At 30.5% G+C, this 23192-nt stretch overlaps 2 protein-coding genes across 2 annotated transcripts; both read right to left on the minus strand.

Annotated features, from left to right (window-relative positions):
* Positions 1-7409: 7409 nt before the first annotated feature.
* LOC139426844 (uncharacterized) lies at positions 7410-8717 on the minus strand. The gene is made up of 2 exons (XM_071186946.1): positions 8663-8717; positions 7410-7900 (listed from the first exon to the last, which is right to left on the minus strand). The coding sequence occupies exons 1-2, from the start codon at positions 8715-8717 to the stop codon at positions 7410-7412; spliced, it is 546 nt and encodes a 181-aa protein (XP_071043047.1).
* A 1310-nt stretch (positions 8718-10027) lies between these two features.
* Positions 10028-18775, minus strand: LOC107437716 (monocarboxylate transporter 5-like). Its single transcript, XM_016049803.3, has 4 exons — positions 18351-18775; positions 16971-17114; positions 10840-11958; positions 10028-10182 (listed from the first exon to the last, which is right to left on the minus strand). The coding sequence occupies exons 1-4, from the start codon at positions 18541-18543 to the stop codon at positions 10046-10048; spliced, it is 1593 nt and encodes a 530-aa protein (XP_015905289.2). The 5' UTR covers positions 18544-18775; the 3' UTR covers positions 10028-10045.
* Between the last annotated feature and the right edge of the window lie 4417 nt (positions 18776-23192).

Genomic DNA, 23192 nt, shown 5'->3' on the forward strand with positions numbered 1-23192 from the left:
TTCGGGATGCAGAAAATCCTCAGCGGCCATGTCGTATGATTATGCGGCATGTAAAAGATCCCTGGAGTGTCTTATTGGCTCTTGGCATTTCCGGCAAAATTAAATTCCTAGTGCACTTTAGCATCCCAATAGAGTCTCGGTGCTGCCATCTAGTGTGGCAGAAACTAGACGCCCAAATTAACATGGCCAACGGTATCTCACCCATTGTGGTGGTCCTGAAAGAGTGGATACCACTTCTGGAGAACGCACTAGGTCTGCTCACCGGGAAGACTGATTGTGCAGCTCATAGGAAATAAGAGAAAAAATGTTATCATAGTACAAGTGTGAAAAACAGAGTTAATAATAAATCAGAGTTAAGAGTGAAAATCGCTCGATTAGCCCCACCCCCTAAATCGCTGCTAGGTTTCCCATCTGCTCTGATGACGTCACAGTACAGTACAACCACAACTCCCATCATGTTGTCAAACGGTGAAAGCATATGCCGCCCGAATATGAATTCTGAAAAATGGCTCAAAGCAAAAACTACAAGTGCTGCATTGTACCATGTGTTATAGTTCTACGTTAAACACGCCAAATAAATTATTTTTTAGTGTACCAAAAGGAGAAAAAAGACAAATTTGGCACAAGGCCATCAAATGCGATGAAAAAAATACTCGCAAATTGTCTGCAACTACTGCATTATACTGTTGTTAAGACCATTTTACAGTAACTTACTTAATTATAATTTAATTCTATAAGATTTTTTTTCTGATTGATAAGCTTCTCTGAGTGAATAATTCATTATACTGAATTAAAATGTTTATAAAATGTTGTTCAGATCACTTTCTTTCTTTTTTTTTTTATTCTTTAAAATGAAAGGATTTTATTCTCAAACAACAGTGGTGTGCAGGTTCTTTTCTTTTAAAGTTAAAAAATAATATTATCTAGAAGAAAAAATTATCAAAGTTAAAATAAGAAAAGATAGGGGTTTAGCATTATTTACATTTCTTCAAAAAAAAAAAAATTCAAGAAAATATTTTAGAAGTTAATAATAAAAAAGAGTTTTTTAAAAAAAATGTACCTATATTCCAGGTCATATACCATTCATCCCATTCCCTCTAATTGGGATCAACTCATTAAATAAAAACTTTCAAAACAGTTTAGACAAATATAAATAAAAATGAATCAGTATAAATGAAGAAAAATGAATTTATTTAAAAAGTTATTGAAAAAAAAAGTAGTTTCGACATTTATTTTTTCCTTCCTCAATTTTATTTCATTATGCTGAAAGGTGCCCACAAAAGTTTTCTCAAGGTGGAGGATGCAACTGATATACACTACATATATATTTAAAATATATATATGATATAAACATGAAAGAAAAACAATTTTTTAAAAATTCAGTTCGAATTAAAACGCCATTTCTAGATAGGAAGCTTTGGTTTAACTCCTCCCGTTCGCTGAGTTATTATACTTTGACGTCATAAGCAAACCCCGCTTCATTTTGTGTCACGTGAAGTTAGTTTCGTTTTGGGCTAATTTTAAGTTAAGTTTTTTTTAAATATCGGGTCAGTTTTTTAAATTCTGAATAGATTTTAGAGAGTTTTAAGATACAGACTATTTAAAATAATCAACATTCTGCGATTACCCAAAGCATGCAGGTTCCTCATTTTGCAAAATAGAGGAAAAAAACAAAACAGGCTATAGTTATCGCTCTTTTTATAAACGAAACCACCCTTCATTTATTTATTTATTTTTTATTAAAGAAAGGTCTACAAAACGAGAACTGCGGCTCCTAAAATTAAAAATAAGTAATTGAGTACCATCGAATTTTATTGTTACATTAATCAATATTGAATTTCAATAATATGAAATGTTCTTCTTAGAAAGCGATAGTAATTCAATTTGGATAATAACTTGACTTTTATACATCAATATATTACAAAAGAAACTGAAGGGTGCTAATGAAATAAAACGTTTTATTTTATTAATGCGCCATTCAGTAATTTATAAAATCTTATAATTCTTTTCATTAAAGGTTTATAATAGAACTGGCATTTTACTTTGTTACGTTAATCATAGCAACATTTTTCAATTTTATTTCTATTTTTGATAAATGATATTGATGAAAAAAAATATATAAAAAGGAAAAAATAAATAAAAAGGAATATATAAATATTAAGAGTAATAAATTTTAAAACTTATACTTGTTTCTTTTTCATGTTAAGTTTCAAAAGTTCTGTGCAAAAAAGTCATGTTGTTATAATTATGTTATAAGTTTATTAATTTTGGTTCACAAAACCAGAATTGATTTCTAATTCATCATTATTTTCCAACAGAAAAAAAGTATTAACATTCTTTTCAAAGCCTTTATTTTCTGTCTAAATAATGGAAATAGTGCGTAAATTTTTTCCCTGAGAAATCCAGAAAAAATTCAATAATATTTGGCTCCCAAAATCAGAATTGATTTCGGATAATACAAATTAACTCAATGGCGTCGTTTGAAAAGTCAGATACGTCAGGCATTTATTTCGAATAAATAAAAAAAATATGTAGCTATTCCAGAAAGAGAATAATGTATAGATCAGCCTATTTCTTGTCTAAGCAATGGAAATTGTTTGTAAAACATTTTTCTAAAAAATCTAGAACAAATTTAATCACATTTGGTTCACAAAATCAGAATCGGTTTCTGATTCGTCATAACTTTCCGATTCAACAGAAATATTACCATTCCATTTTTAAAGCGTCTATTTACTGTCTAAATGGAAATTGTGTGAGAGAAAAATTTTCTCCAAAATTCAGAACAAATTTAATCGTATTTAAATAAAAAATTAGAATTGATTTCTGATTCGCCATAACTTTCCGATTCAACAAAAATATTACCATTCCATTTTTAAAGCGTCCATTTACTGTCTAAATGAAAATTGTGTGAGAGAAACATTTTCTCAAAAATTCAGAACAAATTTAATCGTATTTAAATAAAAACTCAGAATTGATTTCTGATTCGCCATAACTTTCCGATTCAATAGAAATATTACCATTCCATTTTTAAAGCGTCTATTTACTGTCTAAATGAAAATTGTGTGAGAGAAAAATTTTCTCCAAAATTCAGAACAAATTTAATCGTATTTAAATAAAAAATTAGAATTGATTTCCGATTCGCCATAACTTTCCGATTCAACAAAAATATTACCATTCTATTTTTAGAGCGTCTACTTATTGTCTAAATAATGGAAATGGTGTGTAAAAGACAATTTCTTGAAAATCTCCAGAACAAATTTAATCATATTTCGTTTCAAAATCAGAATTGATTTCTGATAATACAAATTACTTCACTCAGACTTAATCAAACACTTATACCAGGTTTTAACTTAACTGTTTCTTCCTAGTTAGGTATTTAAGAAAATCTGTGTCTAATAGGTTAATATTAAGAAGAAAGCACTAGACCGCAAAAAATTGGACTATATATTTTTTTAAAAAACTTAAGCAGTTTCATTTTTCTTCATAAGAAACTTGAATTGGATTTCTCGTATTTTAAAAATGTTGATTCATCAATGTTTTTAACTTACGTTTTTGAAATTGGAACTTAGTAATTTACAATCTGAAGAATAGTTCACGATTCAGGAAAGTTTTAATAAAATCAAAAAGAAAATTATTAATTTTCAATGAGAATTCCGATTGTTTCATTCTGAAAATTAAGATGGAAATATATGAGTAATGTGCATGACAAACGCCTTATCGGCAACTTGACAAAGCCGCGATTTGAATGTATCGGCTAAGTATATCCTTGGCAAGTGTTTCGGTCCAATATTATTAACTCATTTGTGACAGGCGTCCGTTCTTCCAAAAGACGGTTGTGGTGTCTTCACAAATTAAGGAACACAACTATTTCGTTTTATTTGTTGAATTTATTTTGTTGAAACAAATTAGTTCTGTATACCATGAACCAGCACTCAGAGTTTTATTAAAGCTAAAGTGGAATAAACAAATATGAACTATCATTTTTTTTCATGAGCAGACCACTTTTTGTGACCTGGCGTTAATGGATTAACCAATTATAATGCAAACAATTTTGTGTATTGTTTACAAAAGGAAAGATTCTGCAAAGATTAAGTGCAGAAGACATTGTAAAGCAAAGGAAAACTTTCAACTGATTAACTACAAATTTGAAATAATTATTTACGTTTCTCAGAACAAGACCAATCAATTATTTTGATTGCAAAGTGATTTGGACAAGTAAGTAAAAGTACAGAAATCATAGAAAACTGTGAAATATTTTAATTTCGAAATAAACACCTTTTCAAAGATATTACAATTCAATTTAAAAATGCCAATTATAATTAATATTGAATTAATTAAATTCAAAACAATTTCATATAGTGGCAATTAGAAGCCAGGGATTTTTATTTTTGAGTATTAATCTATAGATTTGAAATAATTATTTACATTTCTTAGAGCAAGACCAATTAGTTATATTTATGGCAAATTTGGTAAAAAAAAGCAATAAGTACAGACAGCATAGTAAACTGTGAAATATTATAAAAGAAACACTAAAATTTTTCAAGAATATATTGTAAATCGATTAAAAAATGTCAATTATGATTAATACAGAACTAGCAGAATTCGAAACTATTTCATGCAATGGAAATTGGAAGCCAGCGATTTTTATGGCAAAATGTTTTGGTTTTTACTGTGAAAAAGGAAAAAGATGTGGATGTTCACGTGAACTCTCTAACTTATTTAAGAAAATCATATATTTTATGTGGATTTCTGCAGTTGTTTTCTTAATTATTTTTAAATTAGTTTTATCCATCCAAAGCGACATTTCGGTGAGTTTTATCCATACTATTGATCTTGTTTGTATTATGATAATGAGTATACTAGTAAAGAAAAAATTCAATCATTTGCTTTGCTTAGTTGATAAAATCATTTCTCTGATCAATGCTTTTGGTTACCAACCAAGAGCCAAACATTTCAAGTTCCGCATATATTTTTTTACTCTTCATTTCACAGTTGTTACCATAAATTTTAGCCGAATAATCACAGATTTCGAGTACGAACAATGCGACTTTAATTTATGCAGCATTTGGTGCCATGAGCTATGGGTCTTTAACAGGCATTTCAAAACTTATGATCCAAATACTGTTAACAGCTATCGGATTATTAAGTTATGCTTTTTTTGAATTAGTAGTAGCAATATCATTTGTTATTTGCTACCTGTCTCTAACGGAGAATCACAGTTTGCTTGCTGCTCAAAACCAATGGCTTAAAGTTCTTTTGAATGTGGGCATAACGTCTAAAATAAAAATTCAAATCATAAAAAAATGCTCAGAGGTCACGAAAATAGTCAAAAAAATTCGAAAAGAAATTTCTACTTTGATTGTTCTACTATTAGGGTATTGGCCTATCGAGATATGTTTTGCTTTAAGTATTGTGTTAAATCCATTTGGCGAAGAATCGCTTCGAATTATGGTATGCTGTTTTTTGGTAGGGATATATTTTTATGAATTTATTTTATTGGTAATGGCTACCGCTAATGTTGACAAAAACTTATCAAAAGCCAAAAAACTTGTCATATTAAAGTTTGAAAAGGATGCCTTGTATGAGACTGATACAAAAAAAGTATCATCATTGAACATGATGCAGTCAGCTTTTGACAGATTCAAGGAAGAAGGCGACTTTGTTGTGCTTGGAGTGTTTAAATTAGACAGAAAAATTATCCCTACCTTCGTAGGGTTAATAATCAGTTATGAGATAATTATTCTTCAAATTAGCAAAGGGGAAAGCTCTTAAAACATTTAAGATGGAAGTCCTTCTCTGCAATATCATTTGTTATAAGCTGCCTCTCACTGAAAGAAATTTACAGTTTGCTTCGAGTTCAAAACCATTTAAAATGTGAACATTTAGTCTAAAATACAGCTTCGAATTACAATGAAATGTGCAAAAGTAAAAAAAATAATAAAAAACATTAAAAAAAAGTTTTTTTTTTGGTTTTATTATTGTTTGTTAGTACTATAATGGATTAAAATAAAGTTTAGAAATAATATCTTGTATGAGACTGAAACACAAAAAGTATCATCATTGAACATGATGCAGTCAGCTTTCTATAGGTTTAAGGAAAGGGTAACTTTGCTGCGCTTGGAATGCTTGAATTAGATCGAAAAATCATCCCTGCCTTTCTAGGGTTAATCAGTTATGAAATACAATTATTCTTCAAATTAGCTGAGCTCTTAAAACCTTTAAAATGAAGTCCTTCTCTGCAATATCATTTGTTACAAACTATTGTTAAATATGGTGAGATGATCTCGGGGTTTAATCATTACAAAACGCCTTTTACATAAAATATATTTAATAACAAACACAGATGATGGTAATGATACAGTGGCATGGAGGAAACTGATTACAATTAATGATATGATTTTATATTGTTGCTCAGAGCGTCATCTGTTTAGTTTCAGAAATTATTATTATTTATATTGAGATATCATTAACACTTCCCCTCGATGAACTCTTAGTTCATAATAAATTAATCATTTCAAAATATTAATAAAAAAATAATATAATCTGACCTTTTTAAAATATGAGCCATTTTTAATTATATAAAGATTATAACTTAATAATATTAATCGAACTCATACAATAATATGTTTTATCAGCATTAGTTCAAACCTTTTACAAATTATTGCTTTATAAATGAAACTATTGAAATTTAAATAAATATCAATTGATAAATTAAATTACTATATCATGATTAATAAATCAAACTATTTTCACAACACTAATTCTTTCACATGCAAAATATTCCATTTTAAACAAACATGTATTTAAACTAGAAAATTATAATATGTATGCATATTTTCTTTAAATCAAAAAAATTCGAATAATATCTTAAGATAAACTTAATTTGAAAATTAAATGTTTATCTTAAGCAATATTGTAAAATAAAATGTTCAAGTAATAATAAATGTGAATTTAAAGTTCAAATAGAATGTCCATATTAATTTAATCGTTCACTTCTATATTATATAATAAATTTATAGGACGTTTTATTATTGACGTTTCTGTTTTCAAAGCACATGCTCTTACTTTGTTATCACGTCCTTGAAATGTTTTCACAATTTTTCACAAGTTTTTCATCATGAATCAAAACAATGTCATTTACCTTAAATTTTTGATTACCTTTATCCAAATTAACATAATTGACAGCTCTTAAATTTATAAGATAGTCCTTTTTCCATTTCTTCCAAAATTGATTTCATTAGTCTTTCTCGATATTTAAATTTTTTAATTAACATTTTTTTGTCAATCATGCAGTCAACACCGGTTAATTTGACTGACGGTAAACTTATTGATCGTCTTCCAAATAGCATGTGGGATGGTGTTAGAGGAAAAGTATCTGGTGTGTCTGTAGTCACATAAGTAATAGGTCTCTAGTTGATCACAGCTTCTATTTCACAAGGAACTGTTTCTAGTTCTTCACTAGTCAAAGATGTTTTCCTCAGTAATTTCCTAAGAATGATTTTCATTGAACGAACCATTCGCTCGTAGAACCCACCCCACCAGGGTGCTCCTTCAACTTTGAATTTCCACTTTATTCCCTTTGAGGAATAAAACTCACTCACTTCAGAACTGCTCAAAATAGTCCACATTTTTCTCAATTCAAACTCTGCTCGTTTGAATTCAGCAAAATCCAGGCCAGTAACTGAAAATGGAGGCGACTGTTCTATTTTGTCTTTTGGAAGAGGAGCCATAATTTCACTTCCTGATCTAACATTGAATCTTTTACATAAGACGCATCTTCCAATTATTGACTTATTAAATTGCCTACCTTTCGGAATCCAAAATTTCTCTCGTACCCGTGCTAGTGTGTTTGAAACACCAGAGTGTAGGGTCTTTTCGTGTGCTTCTTTCACTATCAGTTCTGTAAATTTCGTTTTTGATGGTAATAGTATTTATTATATCATATCATTCTTTTTGCCTTTGAAGTTTTATTAAAAGTCATGTGAAAGTCAACCATCACTATTATGACAGCTAGTTATTACTCCTAGAATCAATACATTACTTTTGAAATTGTCGAAAAATAAACTTGTACTTAGCAACTAGGGAATCTCGATAGTTCTGGGTAATAATATCCAGTGGTTTACAATAAAATCGTATCTAAATATCTGTATGCGTATGTGTAATTCCATGTACCATTTGAAATAAAATACTTTAAACATGTGATAATTATTTATTTTTTCATAGGACATTTGTTCCAATGAGAAGTGGATAGGTGTTACAGCATCAGATATTTTAATGATTATAGCGTTACCATTCAGGATTGTGACGGAGGATAAGAGGTGTGCACCGCAGGCAGCGTAGAACTGACTTATCTAGTCACATGAGAGCATTTAAAGTGAATGTATTGTCGTTGCGTCCAGAACATAGCAACGCGAAGTAGTATGATTTTTAGTGGTAGAAACTCCATTCTCTTAATCGTGTCAGATAAATTACTGCTTAAAAGTAATCGTAACTTCTCTTAAGTTGAGATCAACAGCATTAATAAATTAAAATGATTTTTTTGCCTTGGGTCTTGGTAAATCGGATATTTATGTACGTTCTTACGAAAATTTTAATGTTTGTCTTAGATAGTTTTTGCTTTAAACGGAAACCATTTGATGATGAATGTTCACATTACATTCACCTTCTGCCTTTAAAAATGGTACTACTTTACGTTCTGTTGTTCCGGATGCATCCATCTTATCACAATTTTGCATTAACTTAAAACGTTCTCTTGTGAATTAATTAATCAATTATACGAAATCCTCTTATTTTAACACTGTTTTTTATATTCTATCACTTTTCATTTACATAATCTTATCAAAAAATTGGTTTACCAAAATATGAAAAAGGCGTGAATGATGGTTTAAATGAATAAATTAACATATGTATAACATTGCAATAAACAAAATTAATTTTAAAATAAATTATAATGAAGTTATAAGTTCGATTGCAGTTCTTCGAACAGCTTTGCATCAAACAGCTTTCGCAATGCTCAATAAATCTGTTGCACAATTTAATGTAAATTGGGAACGAAGAAGATTTAATTGACAAATTGACATCATGACACGGACAAATTGAGTTGTTGTCATACATTGACAGTTGTCATAATATCCTCTAAAAATTGAACAGTGGTAGCTAATTTATGTATTAAAAGTTTACCTTATGATATTTTTTGTAATTAAATTAAGAACTAAATTATTGTTAAATAATAATATTTAATATTTTTATTCTTAATATTGATTTAAAATCTTAAATAGAGTTTTTTTTTCGTATTTATAACTTTAAGAAAATGTAAAATTTAATTGATGATATCATTTGCTATAAAATAAAAATATAAGATTTTAGTATAAGGTTTGATATAAAAGTAGAAAAAAAAAAACAAAAAAACAAAGGGGCGCTACAGCCCATAGAGGGCCAAGGACTACTGTGCCCGTCTCAGTTTTCTTGACCTTGGGCTCTGGGGTGCAGGAGCAGATGTTCCGGTCAGGTGGTCAGCCGAACGCGGAACCTCCTATGTTTAGTTTCCAAGCATACTTGGTACTCATTCATCGACCCACTGAAAGGCTGAGACCACCTTGCCCGGCCTGAGTATCGAACCCATCATCTGTGGTACGGGAGCGCAAAACGCTACCACTCAGCCACCGGGCGTCTGATATAAAAGTAACTACAACTTATTTACTTATTAGTGAATTTATAGCATATAATCGCCAAAATAATTGTTAAAAGTTACAAATTTATTGCTACATTTTTTGGCATAGTTGATCAAAAACACTTTTCCGTTTGTAATTTATTCTCTGTCTTTCAAACCTCTAAAATCTTTCAACATTGATAAGTATGAGTAATCGCAAATCCTAAACATTTCTGAACTTATAAAGTGATTCTTCAAGTATCTTTTGAGAAAGATAAAAAAATGTGGTAGTATAGAAGCGTTTCCATTATTTTGTCAAACCTCTGTAAAACTATATTTAAATGATCTCATTCAAAAATATATAATCTACAACATACAATAAGATAAATCCAATTTTTATTTGCTTGAAACTTTTTTTCGCCTCCATGATGCTACGACAGGTGTAAAAGTTACAAGAATGGCACTTAATACACAAGAAATAGCGATAATGTACAGTACCCAGTTGTAGGATCCCAATGTACCTCGAAAATATCCTGAAATTCAAATTATTATTATGAATACATAATGACGAATAAACATTTGAAAACAAATTCTGCAAAAATAAAGTTTAAAGTTCAACCATAATATCTGTACCTGATACGATGCAAATTGTGACAGTCATAAGAAGAAATGAAATTTCGAATAATTTTCCTTTCAATTAACTAGTAATGTGTAGTTAAATTTAAGAAATATGAAATTTAGAACCATATAAAGGCTCGTGTTATTGCTAAGTTGGATGCCAGGATGAGCGATGTAGTTTAAATTATAGCAACCAGCATAAGCACCTTTAAGTGAGCTTAGTCGATATTTCATCCCCCCCCATATTAGATAACATTCATTCCCATTTTTACGCTATTCACTTGTTTTTATTTTGATATAAAATGCATTTGATTAGGATTAGACTTTTTTGTTTTTAAATTATGCTTTGTTTTTTGGGCCATTTTATTTATATGACAATAGCATGAGAACAAAAATGGCTCAAAAAATTATAAATTTTTGGCAAGAAGCACCTTAAAGTATATTTTTACGAAATATTGTAGCAGATTTGAATGATATTAAGGCTCAACACGATCCAGAAATTATTAAAATCTGTAGGAAATAAATAATAAAAGAAAGAAAGAGGAAAAAAACATGGTTGCGGCTATTCTTACCTATTATTGGAGACTTGGTTAGACACAGTGCGGAATATAAAACAAATCGAGAGGTTAATGCCATGCTGTGTTCATCTTCATCAAAGAATTCATACACCATTCCAGGAAAAGTTGTTGCAAGTGATCCAGAAACAGCACCAAATATCAAAATAAAAACCATCATTAAAGTGAAACTGTGAACAAAAACCAAGCATACTTCAACTAAACCTAGAATCAAATAACAAGTCATACAATACATCGTTTGGGTCATTAAATTGAGACCAGTAATCCAGTTTAGGCCTAAACTCCCTATCATTTCAGCTACTGGAAAGAACATTAGAAAGTACAAAGATAGCTCAGTAGAAAGTCCGCGATCTCGACCGAGATCAACGATTATAGTCCAAGTCAACGTCGTCACAAAAGCGTGACAGCTTTGAACAAACATTGTCAAGTAGAAAGTGGGGTTTGTGAACAGTTGCAAGGATTTCATTTTTTTGGGTTTGGTACGATTGGCCACTTTTGAATCAACATAATTCATATCGATTCCTGCTTTTTGTTTCCCATTTTCACTGAGATTCATAGATTCCTTTGATTTGCATTCATGTATATCATCTTTTTCAATTATTTTGGTCACTTGAAATAAGGAATCGTCTTTAATATCAGGTGGTTCATCTTTCAAATCTAAACATGCATTATCATAGGATCTTTTACAATTATCTGAAATATCCAATATCGTATGAGGAAAAGCGGTTGACAAACTTGCACTTCTTCCGATATCTAATCTGTCATTTTCCTTATTTTGTTTCTCTGATTTACTCTCAGGTGAAGAAGATATACTTTTTTGTGCATTTTTAACATCAGTATTGCTTAATATTGTTTTTAATTCTATGTTTTTTAAATTGTTTTTCGGATTTTTTAAGATAATTGCTGCAGGAACGCTATTTAAAACTATTGCAGACAAAATCAAGAACATCCCTGAATTACCATATTCTTCACTTAGTAATTGTAAAACTTTAGGCATCACAATTGCGCCTAAACAACCTCCAGCAGCGTATATTCCAAAAGGCATGTTGATACTTTCGGAAAAATGTTGCTTTAATATTTCAGGAACCAAGCTTACACCGAGCCCGAATCCCAAACCTGCAAAATAACGCAATTAGTTTTTTGAAAAAAAATATATAACTTATTGAACAATACATTGAGTAGGGTAAACCAAATAGTGAAGAAACACTACCCAGTGAAGGAACATTTCATATATATTGATTAAAAATAAGAGTTCGAAAGTTTTTCTTTATATTGATTGGTAACAATAGCTTACTGCCAAACAATAGGGAGTCATCTAGCAATGTTTTGGATTACCTGGTCAAATAGACTTCTCTGGAAGAATTTTTGAATTTGTTATTATCTCTGCAACACCTTGTTTCGTTGAAAAAATTATAAGGTGAGTGTTTGTATTTATATGTTTGAAGTAGAATTAATTGCATGTAATAGTTTTATTTTTCTCACTGTGAAGAAGAGAATTCAAAATATAGTTATTGAAGTTACGTTTTATATTTTTAAAGCACCATAGCATAATCAAGTACTGAGATAAGGGGGTGTTTATTCACTGGATCACCAAACGATGAAAACCCAGTGAAGGAGCAAGTGTTCCTTAACTGTTTTTTTCTTCCAGTTAATGAAAATAAAAGAAGTTTTTTAATTTTCTTGTACTTTTAGTCATATTATACATCAAAATTCTGTTTAAAAGACAAAAAACAACTTCTAACCAGTGAAGAAACAGGCATGTTCCTTCACTGGGAATACTTCCAGTGAATGAACAGTAATGTGTGAAATATGATTTTACATGACTCTAGGATAAGTAATTCTGCTATATAGAGGACAACCGAAATTTTGTTAAAAATTGTATGAATAATTCCTGAAATAATTTCAGTTCAAAATGTTAATTTAATAGCTTAATTTAAGAAAAATTTATAATTTATATTTATTAATGGGGTGTGTAGTTACATCAAATGCTAAGCAACTTAATAAACTATATTTACAAATCGAAAACTAATTAAATATAATCATAAAAATTTGAATAGAAAATTTTTTCGCTGGCTTGCTTTTGCACCAAGAACTCCTAATAAGCTATCATTATAGGATTGTAACGTGATTATATAATTTATAAAAACTTCTTTACTATGTTAGAATTTAGAAGCAGGCTCCTCAACAAAAAACAGAGTTAAACAGAAACGATACTCAATTTCTTCAGAAGCTTGAGAGGGAAATCACTCAAGATGTGTTGCAAATTTTTAACGCAGCATTGACTGAAGAGTCTAATATCGAAAATGTCCAAGAGCCTGTACTTTTTTCAATATGGAAGAAGTACGTATTAAAAGAAGACCACTTGGTTAAGTCAAACTTAGGAACTGAAGCTAGTAGTGTTAATGAATGCATCTTAGATATCGAATTTGAAATGAGTCCTCATGCTGATCCTCTCTTAGTTGAAAAAAGAAATAATTCTATAAGTAAAATCAGTACTTCTAAAGATCCTCTAGATATAAGTCAACAAGAGATGGATTTTCCTCAAACTTCAAGACACCTCTCCCCCGTCTATTCTCAAGAAAGGAAAGGCATTCTAGAAATGTTCCTGAAAAATCAGAAGAAGTTTGGAAGAACCATTTACATTGGCCAAATATTGATGATAAAAAGAAAGGTCAAATAGGAAGAAAAACGAATAAATTACCCTTTGCACTAACTTCAGAGAAATGGCAAAAATTTCAAGACGCTGAAAGATCTAAAAAAAGTTAAAACAAGAGAATATGGAGNTTCAAGAGGCTGAAAGATCTTAAAAAAAGTTAAAACAAGAGAACATGGAAAAGAAAAAGAAAGAAAAAATACTTAAAAAAAGAAGAAAAGCTTCAAGAAATAAATAAGAGAAAAAGAGTAAACAAAAGGGTGATAAAATAATAATGATAATAAACAGCATCGGATGACACGATGATTTAGATTTGACTGTCAAATTATAAGAAAGAATGATTTTTTTATTTTTTTGTATTTAACATCACTTTAATTTCTAGTTCATGATTATAGAAAAAAGTTAGCATTTTACAAATACGTGTTAATTTCACAAATAGTCTTATTTTTATATATTTGTATGGCTAATAAATTCATGAAGAGCATTAAAAATAACCAAAATTAAGTGTTCCTTTACTGGGCAATTTTGTGTTCCTTCACTTGGTCTTCTTACTAATTGTAATTTGAAAATCCAAAACTTTAAAACAATATTATGTAAGTTCTCTAAATTTTTTTTACATAATTTGCAATTAGTAACAAATATGTTGACACCATATATGGCAGTACTTTTACTTTCGTTACTTGTTCCGCCGGTACAAGTAAAAAGTACGTACTTTTACTTGTACTTCGTTACTTTTAAAAATTAGTACTTTTACTTGTACTTTCGTTACTTTTTTAGGGAAAAAGTACAAGTACTTGTAACAGAAATGTCGAATGAAATTGTAACTTTTTTCTAAAACTTGGTAAGCTTTCTAAAAAAAAATTAAAAAAAAAAAAATTTAAATTAAAAAAATGCTTATATTTTTTTAATTTATAAAATTAATGTGCAATATACATGCATTCACAGCTAACTTCGTGTTCAAATACCTTGACCTTTTAAAATTGTCATTCCTGAAAGGGAAAAGACAGCTCTTTTGATCTTTTTTTGAATGCAACTATCATTGTGAATGGAGTGTTCTCCAGAATTGTGTGTCCAGAACAATCATTTTTCATCTTCTGAAAATTGCCTGTTATAAAGGATGACATGGATAGTAAAGGTTTTGTATACCGGTGGTTTTCATCTCAAGAAAAGTTTCAGAATGGTAAAAAGTGCTCTTTGAAATTCTGTAAACCAAGTATAATGAATTTATACGATTATACGATTTTACTGGTACCTTGCTTCAAATTTAATTGGTTGGTAGAAAAAGCTAGGGAGCAGGCTACAAAAAAATTGGAAAGAATTGTCCAAGCTGAACACCCTGCTATAACTAATAACGTAACAGAAAAAAACAGGGTATGAAACCAGATTTTAAATTTTCTAAAGCTGAAAACATCATGCCAATCACCAGCGACAGAAGAATTTATGACATACATGAGCTCAAATGTCGAAACGGAAAGCATATCAATTTTGAATCGATATCCAATCGTAAAAAAATTATATGTGAAATATAATACTGCAGTACCTTCTAGTGCTCCCGTGGAGCGCTTATTCAGCGTGGCTATAAGCACGTTCTGAGAAATTCTCGNCAGCATCGGATGACACGATGATTTAGATTTGACTGTCAAATTATAAGAAAGAATGATTTTTTTATTTTTTTGTATTTAACATCACTTTAATTTCTAGTTCATGATTATAGAAAAAAGTTAGCATTTTACAAATACTTGTATGTTATAATTTCACAAATAGTCTTATTTTTATATATTTGTATGGCTAATAAATTCATAAAGAGCATTAAAAAATAACCAAAATTAAGTGTTCCTTTACTGGGCAATTTTGTGTTCCTTCACTTGGTCTTCTTACTACTTGTAATTTGAACATCCAAAACTTTAAAACAATACTATGTAAGTTCTCTAAATTTTTTTTACATAATTTGCAATTAGTAACAAATATGTTGACAGTTAACACTGTCATTTAACGAAAATTACGAATTTCGAAATTAATATGATTTTTTAAAAGGCAAGCGAAGGTTAAGTGTTCCTTCACTGGTTAATTTACCCTACTCTTCAAACAAAATTTTCTGATTGGTTAGAATTAGCATTTATTATAAAGCTTTTTCATGTATAAAAAAAGTAAAGTTATTTAATTAAATTTTTTATTTATCGGAGGTTTCTAGTCGGAGACTTGAGAAGATTTTAACTTTAGTATGTAAATCAAATATTTTTTCTAATATTTAAAGAAAAATGATCGCAACCAGTGATGCTTGACTTCGGTGATCTACTGGGAACCGTGTCTTTACGTTCAATCCATTGCGGTACGAAGAATTTTGGAGAGGACTGAATAAGCTTCGTGTCGTGGATTAGACCCATTGACTCAAATCTTAAGGAAACATTACGAAGAAAGTATTTTAAGTTTTAAAATTTTTTGTCACGTCCGTTCTTTCGTGTCTGACATGTCTATAATTTCTTCTCTGTTTTTAAAGGTTTTTATTGTATTTTCTTCTCGTTAGTGATCATGAAAATAGGCGATGCTTGACAAAAGGTTTAGTGTCGCACTTTCTTGTGCTAAAATTATCGTTCCAATTCCATTTAAGTCCCGCAGTGGACTGATCGTTAAGAGACGGTTCCCAGCTGATCACCGAAGTCAGGCATCACTGGCTGCGATCAGTGTGCGGGTGGGTGACCTACTTGGATCAGTCTGCATGGGGACCGAGGGTGTGCGGTATTAGTCCTCGTTAAACTGTGCTACCGTGAAGTGCTCGACTTCGCGTGCAGGTTGTTGGGCTACCGAAGCGGGGGTGCCATCCCCTCCGCCTAGGATCAAAATTGTGATGGCATGTCTTCGGATCATCCTCAGGGATGTTTCCCAGATCGTCGCCAATAGCCCATTGTGCAGCTCTAGTGCGACGTAAATGAACTACAACAACAACAACAACAACAATTCCATTTTAGGTTTTTTACAGTAAGAATTAATTTCATTCATTCATTCAAAAAAATAAATAAATGAGAAATGCCATTTCAAAAGTTCGAAATTTTGTCACTGTAACTGTAACCTTGAGAGATACACAATTGTTTTTAACGTGATTCTTGAGTGTATAGATCACTTTAATTCTGTTTACTCAAACGGTATGCTCTTCAACTTCGGCTAATTTATTTTATAATTACCCTGTGCTACAGCATAAACTTTTCCAGAGTCAAAACACGAAACCGAGAAGTATAATCGGAACGCAGAAATGTTCGACAGTGAGAAATATTATCGAAACTCAAAAATGTTCGACACATTTCTGTGTTTCGATATTGAATGAGGTTATTGTTTATAGAATCGAAGCTATTGCTTATAGAACCTAAGCTTCATTAGAAGACAAATAATGGCACAAAAGTATATCTATTTTTGTTCCGTTATTTGTGCTTAATTTACGCAGTTTAACTTTATTCACTACTTGTATTGAAATACTTGTTACCGTAAATAAATCCCAGGCCTATAATGACTGTTGTGATATCATCAGCGAAAAAACACACTCCAATTCCGAAAGATGCTAAAGCACAGCCCAGAGTTGTGGTTGCACGTAATCCAATAACTTGTCCTAAATATCCAATAAATGGGCCTGCATAAGAATAAGAGTTAGTCAATGAAACTGAAAGTGCTAGACGAACTTGACTAAAATAAACGTAAAACATAACATTCAGCATGCACTGTATCAAATAAGATTAGCAAAAAGTGGGTTTTAGGCTGGTTTGGCCATAATGAGAACTGGTTTGAGAACGCACTTAATACTATGCATGATAGGGAAGAGTTCTGAAACCATTTGGTTTACAAAAAAAAATCACTTTTTTATTTATTTATTTAATTTTTATGCCAAGGTATTTGTTAAATCAGTCTAGATATTAATGTTCTTTTTTTTTTTTTGTAAACCGAATAAGGAACAAAAATTCAGTACTTATTTTTACACAGTCAGTAAATTAGTTTGCTCCACTGCTGTTTAAATAATATGCAAGCAACTTATGGGTTTTTATGTTTGTTTTTGGAAACTAGTGGTCAGGAGCTATGTAATATGTGTATAAAAATGCTCAGGTAAAAGAAAAGGAAAAATTAAGCTTGAAAAAAACTTAATTGTGAAATAAATATTTGTTTTGGGGAACGAAAAATGTGGAAAAAATTTCTTCAAGGAGTTTCAGAGATTTGACCACAGAAGGAAAACACAAAAAATTCCTGAAGAAAATTCTTATTAAAATTTTATTAGATTAATTAAATCTAAATTTTTTTATGAAAAGTGTAGATAGAACAAAAGCGAGGGGTGTAGCGACATTGTTATGCAAGGAATTAGGTTTTTTTTTTTCTTTTTCTTTTTTTTTTTGCTGACAAAAAGAGAAGAATTCAAATACGCCAAAAACATGATATTGCATTGTTGTTTAAATTTTTTATAAGTGAAAACATAATATTTTATTTTGTGTGAAAGTACTTAGGCCACATTTAATTCCCAAACTGATTTAAACCAGACATGGTCAAACTAAATAGTTTCGCGGGTCAAAGAACGATAAAGCAGTCTTAATTAAGGAACACATGCTTCTAAAGTTATATTTCAAATACAAAGTGAATAAAAGTTCCATTATTATACAATAATTCAAATGTAATAGACTTTTGAGTCTAAATTAATGAGATATTTGTTAATCATTTCTTCTATTTAAGTTCCGTTGGTTTCGAAATTGTGAAAATTAAATAAATTTTGCTAATCTTCAAATTTTTAGGGGGGAGGGATTTTAAAACTATAGAGTTGGCAACTATCAATAACGTCGTCAAACAGATGCATAGAATAATTAATTAAAAATAAAAGTTTACGTACCAGTTAAAGATCTTAGCATTCCAAACACAACAATAGGAATTGTCGCTTTTTCTCTATCTACTCTGTACTGATCAATAATAATTACGAACATAAAACCAGCCATTCGCATTGGGATGACGACTAAAAAACCAATAGCACCACAAGCAAAAGTTGCAATCCAACTTGTAATGCTATCGTAGCCGGTGGTTTTCATTTTGATATATCAGAAAATTGACTTGAGTTTCCCTTATTTTATATAGAAAAGCCTAAAATATGATTAAAACCATTAATTTGTAAAGCTGGTTAACACTGTTTAAATATAAAAAAGCTTGGTAAGAAAAAAAAATCCTGTTCTTTACATAAAGTGAAAAAAAATAAACGTTTAGAAACAAATTTATAAGATTCGGAATGATTATCGCCTTTATTTACATTTAGTTGGAATGACTGGCAAGTTTAAGTAAAACACATAGGTTAAAACTTTTGACTTCATGGCAAATAAATGATAAATTAAAAATTATGCTTCTTCAGATTTCATCAGATAAATAACAGAGCCGCAGTTAAAAATTATAACTTCTGAAGATAAAAAATTTCACCATACCAGGAAAAAATGAATTAAGAAGCCTTGATAATTGAGTCTTTAATTTTGAAAGTGGTATGAGTCACTGGTATTTTCCATTTTAATAACTTCTCTCGTAATCTGAATTAAAACATTTTTAAAACTAAATTTTATTATCAATAAACATTATTATAAATATCAATTGTAACAAACATCGTTGAATGCTATTTGGTTTAGAATTAAAGTTACAAATAAAGTACCTTCTCTACAAACGTTTTTTTCCCTATTAAATGACTTATTCCACTTTTTAAATTAACGGCATATTTTGAATTTTCACTTTTATGACATTATGATTACAAGTATTTATAAAACAAAATGCGTGAGTAACACGATTAAACATTTTTCAATTGAATAACTTTTTTGTAGTAAGCACCAAGCTACATATAATTCTGTTAGTCAAAAAGGATTCCCGTAAAGCTGTAAACTTTTACGATTTTTATAGATTTTTCCCGGTTTTAAGTAAAATAATTTTCACCCTCTTTTCCCCCCTGAAATGCTTAAATTGTGACATCCGTGAGTTAATCTATAACAGATATTTACTATAACGGATATTTAGATGTTTACAAAGTAATTATAACAGAGATATTATTGGGTGTTCAAATTAGTTCGGTACGTTTTTAAAAAAGGGCTCTGCTGTTATGAATGTTATATAGTGACAGCTGGTTTCGGCGATTTCAGAGAGGTTAAGCATCTGTCAATAATATTCAGTTTATATCGCTTTGAGTTTCATACAAAAACGCTATTTTTTACTTTGTTGAATATGAAGCACCATTTGCGGTAATGAAGCACCATTTGCGGGAGGTTTTATGTTTCTGCTTTAATTGGAAGAAAAGTGCAGCTGAAGGGCATCGAATGCTTGTAGAAGTTCATGTTGACAATGCTGCAACTGATAAATCATGTAGGGAATAGTTTCGACGTTTCAAGAATGGTTAATGGTGAATAAAGAATGGTAAATGGTGAATGATAAATGGTGAATAGTTTTGTATACTATGAGCTGCTACAACCTGGTGATTCCACAATGGGCGATTGGCATAGGCTACAATTGATTCATTTGAGCCGTGCATTACGAGAGAAAAGGGCGGAATACGAGCAAAGACATGACAAAGTTATTCTTCTGCATACTAACGGTCAGCTTGATGTCTCAAAAGTCGTAAAAAAGTAATTGGAAACGCTCAAGTGCGATATTTTACCGCACCCGCTGTATTCACTGGACATTGCTCCTTCTGATTACTGGTTGTTCCGACGGATGCAGTATGATTTTGCAGGTCACCAGTTCGTTTTTTTCTCAGAAATCGAAAATTGGCTCCTAACTTGGATCGCCTCAAAAGACGAGACATTTTTTCGAGATGAAATTCGAAAATTGCCTGAGAGGTGGGAAAAAGTAGTAGCCAGCGATCGACAGTACTTTGATTAATCTGTTCATTCATTTTGTTTTGAAATAAATGCATTTTTGACCACAAAAAAAACGGACCGAACTAATTTGTACTCCCAATCAGTGGCGTACGCAGAATTTTTTCAAGGGGGGTGTTCATAATTTCCTGAAGCTACTAAAAGAAATTCGAGTATGTAAAAAAGAACTATTAGTTCCCTAATTTAGACAGTTTTGACTTTTTATTTAGACAACATTGTTTAGTTAAATTTTGATTTGATTTTTTAAGTTTAAGAACATAATGTAATATCTTCTCACATGTAATATCTTCTGAAAAAAGTCCAATGTCATATGGGTGGGAAGTAACACTTTGAGGGCCACTTTCACATTCATCAGATTTTGTTATGCTAAAAACGTTTTCTTCAACGGAAGTATCACATTTCTGTACAACAGAAAAACTTAAATTGTACTCCGTCCCCCCTTTTATATAATTTTTCACCGCATCTCCAAAATTCTCGAATTGTCTCAAAGACGACAGAACGTCTAAGATTCCAGAATCATCGCGTAAAGACCTCGCGAATGACAGCCAGTCTCGAAAACTATCGCGACTGGCAGAACAGAAAGAAACCAGTCCATAACAGTATCACGTGAATTTGGTTTCAAAAGTACAACCCTATTATAGTAAATGTTTTTTTCAGTATTCTGAGAAATACCGTGGGAAAAAAAGGTAGGCATAAGGCAAATGAAATAGTCTTAAAAAATAATACCCACATAATTTCTACTAAAATTTTTATTTTTGCCATTTTGTCTGAGCTCAAGGGGGGTGTTCAAACCCCTAAACCCCTCCCTTGTGTACGCCACTGCTCCCAATACTTTGAATTTTAATAAACACATGCATTGAACTTTCACCTTTCATTTAAGACCCGAAAGAAGAAAAGCAACTAAAAATAAAATTTTCATTAATTTTTAAATGTATGGAAAAGCGAAAATTTCTGATTCTGCATTGTAAAAAAATCCGACGCAAATTACGGTTAAAAGTACTCTCCGTCAGATACTTACTACGTAATAACCATTTTTACAGCAACTTGTTACGGTAAAATTTGATATACTGTATTTTTTAACAAAAATTGGATATACTGTAATTTTTAACAAAAATTGGATATACTGTAATTTTTAACAAAAATTGGATATACCGTAATTTTTGAAATCGGATATGTCGTAATTTTTACAATAATAATTACCAAATAATCATTGAATCATTCTAATAAAATAAGTATTACTGTAAAAATTATGGTTTAATATTTTACGATAAAATTGAATTTTATGGTAAAATGGATTTTGCGGGAGATGCACCCAAAGTGCCGGTACTTTATACCGTAATTTGCGGAATTTTTTACAGTGCATGCGGTTGCAATCGGCTAGTATTAAATAAACTAATATTAAACACAGTAAAAACATTTCTAAGTATTGTTGGTGTACTAGTGTACAAGGAACCTATTACCACAGTAGTTATTTTATTCCGGTTCATAACCGGCGTTGAATAACCGATTCATTTTTGATTTTGCGACTATCAATGCTCAACTCCGCAGCCTTTTAATCCAACCCAGAAGGCAAGAGGGTTCCTGGTTAAGTATTGAGATAATCTAGTCATCGCGGCTTTTCGATATAACTAATTCGCATTTGCGATACATGGAGCTGGAAACCATAAAAACCACTATTGGGAAAATGACAGTGGATTCTAACCCATCATTCGTCTATTGCTGAGGATATTTTAAATCAGGACTGTGGTCGGTGCGAGCAGTGAGCATAATTCGTATCGCAAGTAGCAGATGGTGAAGATGCACAGAATGGGATCCTACTTAAGTTATTTCGTAAAAGCTGATTTTTTTGAAATGTTACATGGCCAACTATTTTGAGACGTTTCTTAAGCAGTCGAGCGGTTCCCATGCTACAAATCATTTGCCGAACCTCCCTAAAGTTTTATGAAATTTTACTGTACTAACGTACTTTTATAAATACCCCTGTCGACAATTTTTATGTTTCTAGCTCCCTGTTGAAAGTCTTATTAATTTCCTCTTACTTTTAAGTAAAAATGAATTCGAAATATGGATTTAATCTTTTCTAAATATATATCATGCCATTGGTTTTCCAACTTAATTTTATATATACCGAAAATTTAATAAATTTTAATGAATAGCAAAAATAAAAACTAATAATAAATTTTAATGAATTTAATTTATATAAATTTTAATTTTATTTTCAACTAAATTTGATATTTTAATACATAATCTTTTCAAGGGTACTTTATAGAGGTGTTCTCCCAGGGTATGCACACACCTGCCACTATAAAGATCTTCTTTTAAGACGCCAGGACGATTAAATTACATTAAACCAGAAGCTCTAAATTCCAAATAATTTTTAATGAATCTGTAACAGATAAAATAATTGCTATTTTATACTATATAAAATAACAATACTACTTTAATTGTTATGGACATTTTATACTTTGTTTTTGAAGCATTTGGTATAGTACACTATCGCAAACATAAGTACACAGTCGTGAACATAAATACACTATCGTGACATAAGTACACTATCGTGAACATAAGTACACTATATAAGTAGTAGGATCAAAATTGTGATTCGGATCATCCTCAGGGATGTTCCCAGACCGTCGCCAATAGCCCATTGTGCAGCTCTAGTGCGACGTATACAACTGCAACAATAACAATTAAGTACACTATCACGAACATAAGTACACTATCGTGAACATAAAAGACATTATCTGGCAGAAATTTTGACATGATGGAAAAAATTACTTAGAATTAAATCTGTTGCAATAATTAAAAATTAAGTCGTAAAAATGGGACAAAGGGGG

Source organism: Parasteatoda tepidariorum, chromosome 10 (genome assembly GCF_043381705.1).
Source record: "Parasteatoda tepidariorum isolate YZ-2023 chromosome 10, CAS_Ptep_4.0, whole genome shotgun sequence".
NCBI classification, from domain to species: domain Eukaryota; kingdom Metazoa; phylum Arthropoda; class Arachnida; order Araneae; family Theridiidae; genus Parasteatoda; species Parasteatoda tepidariorum.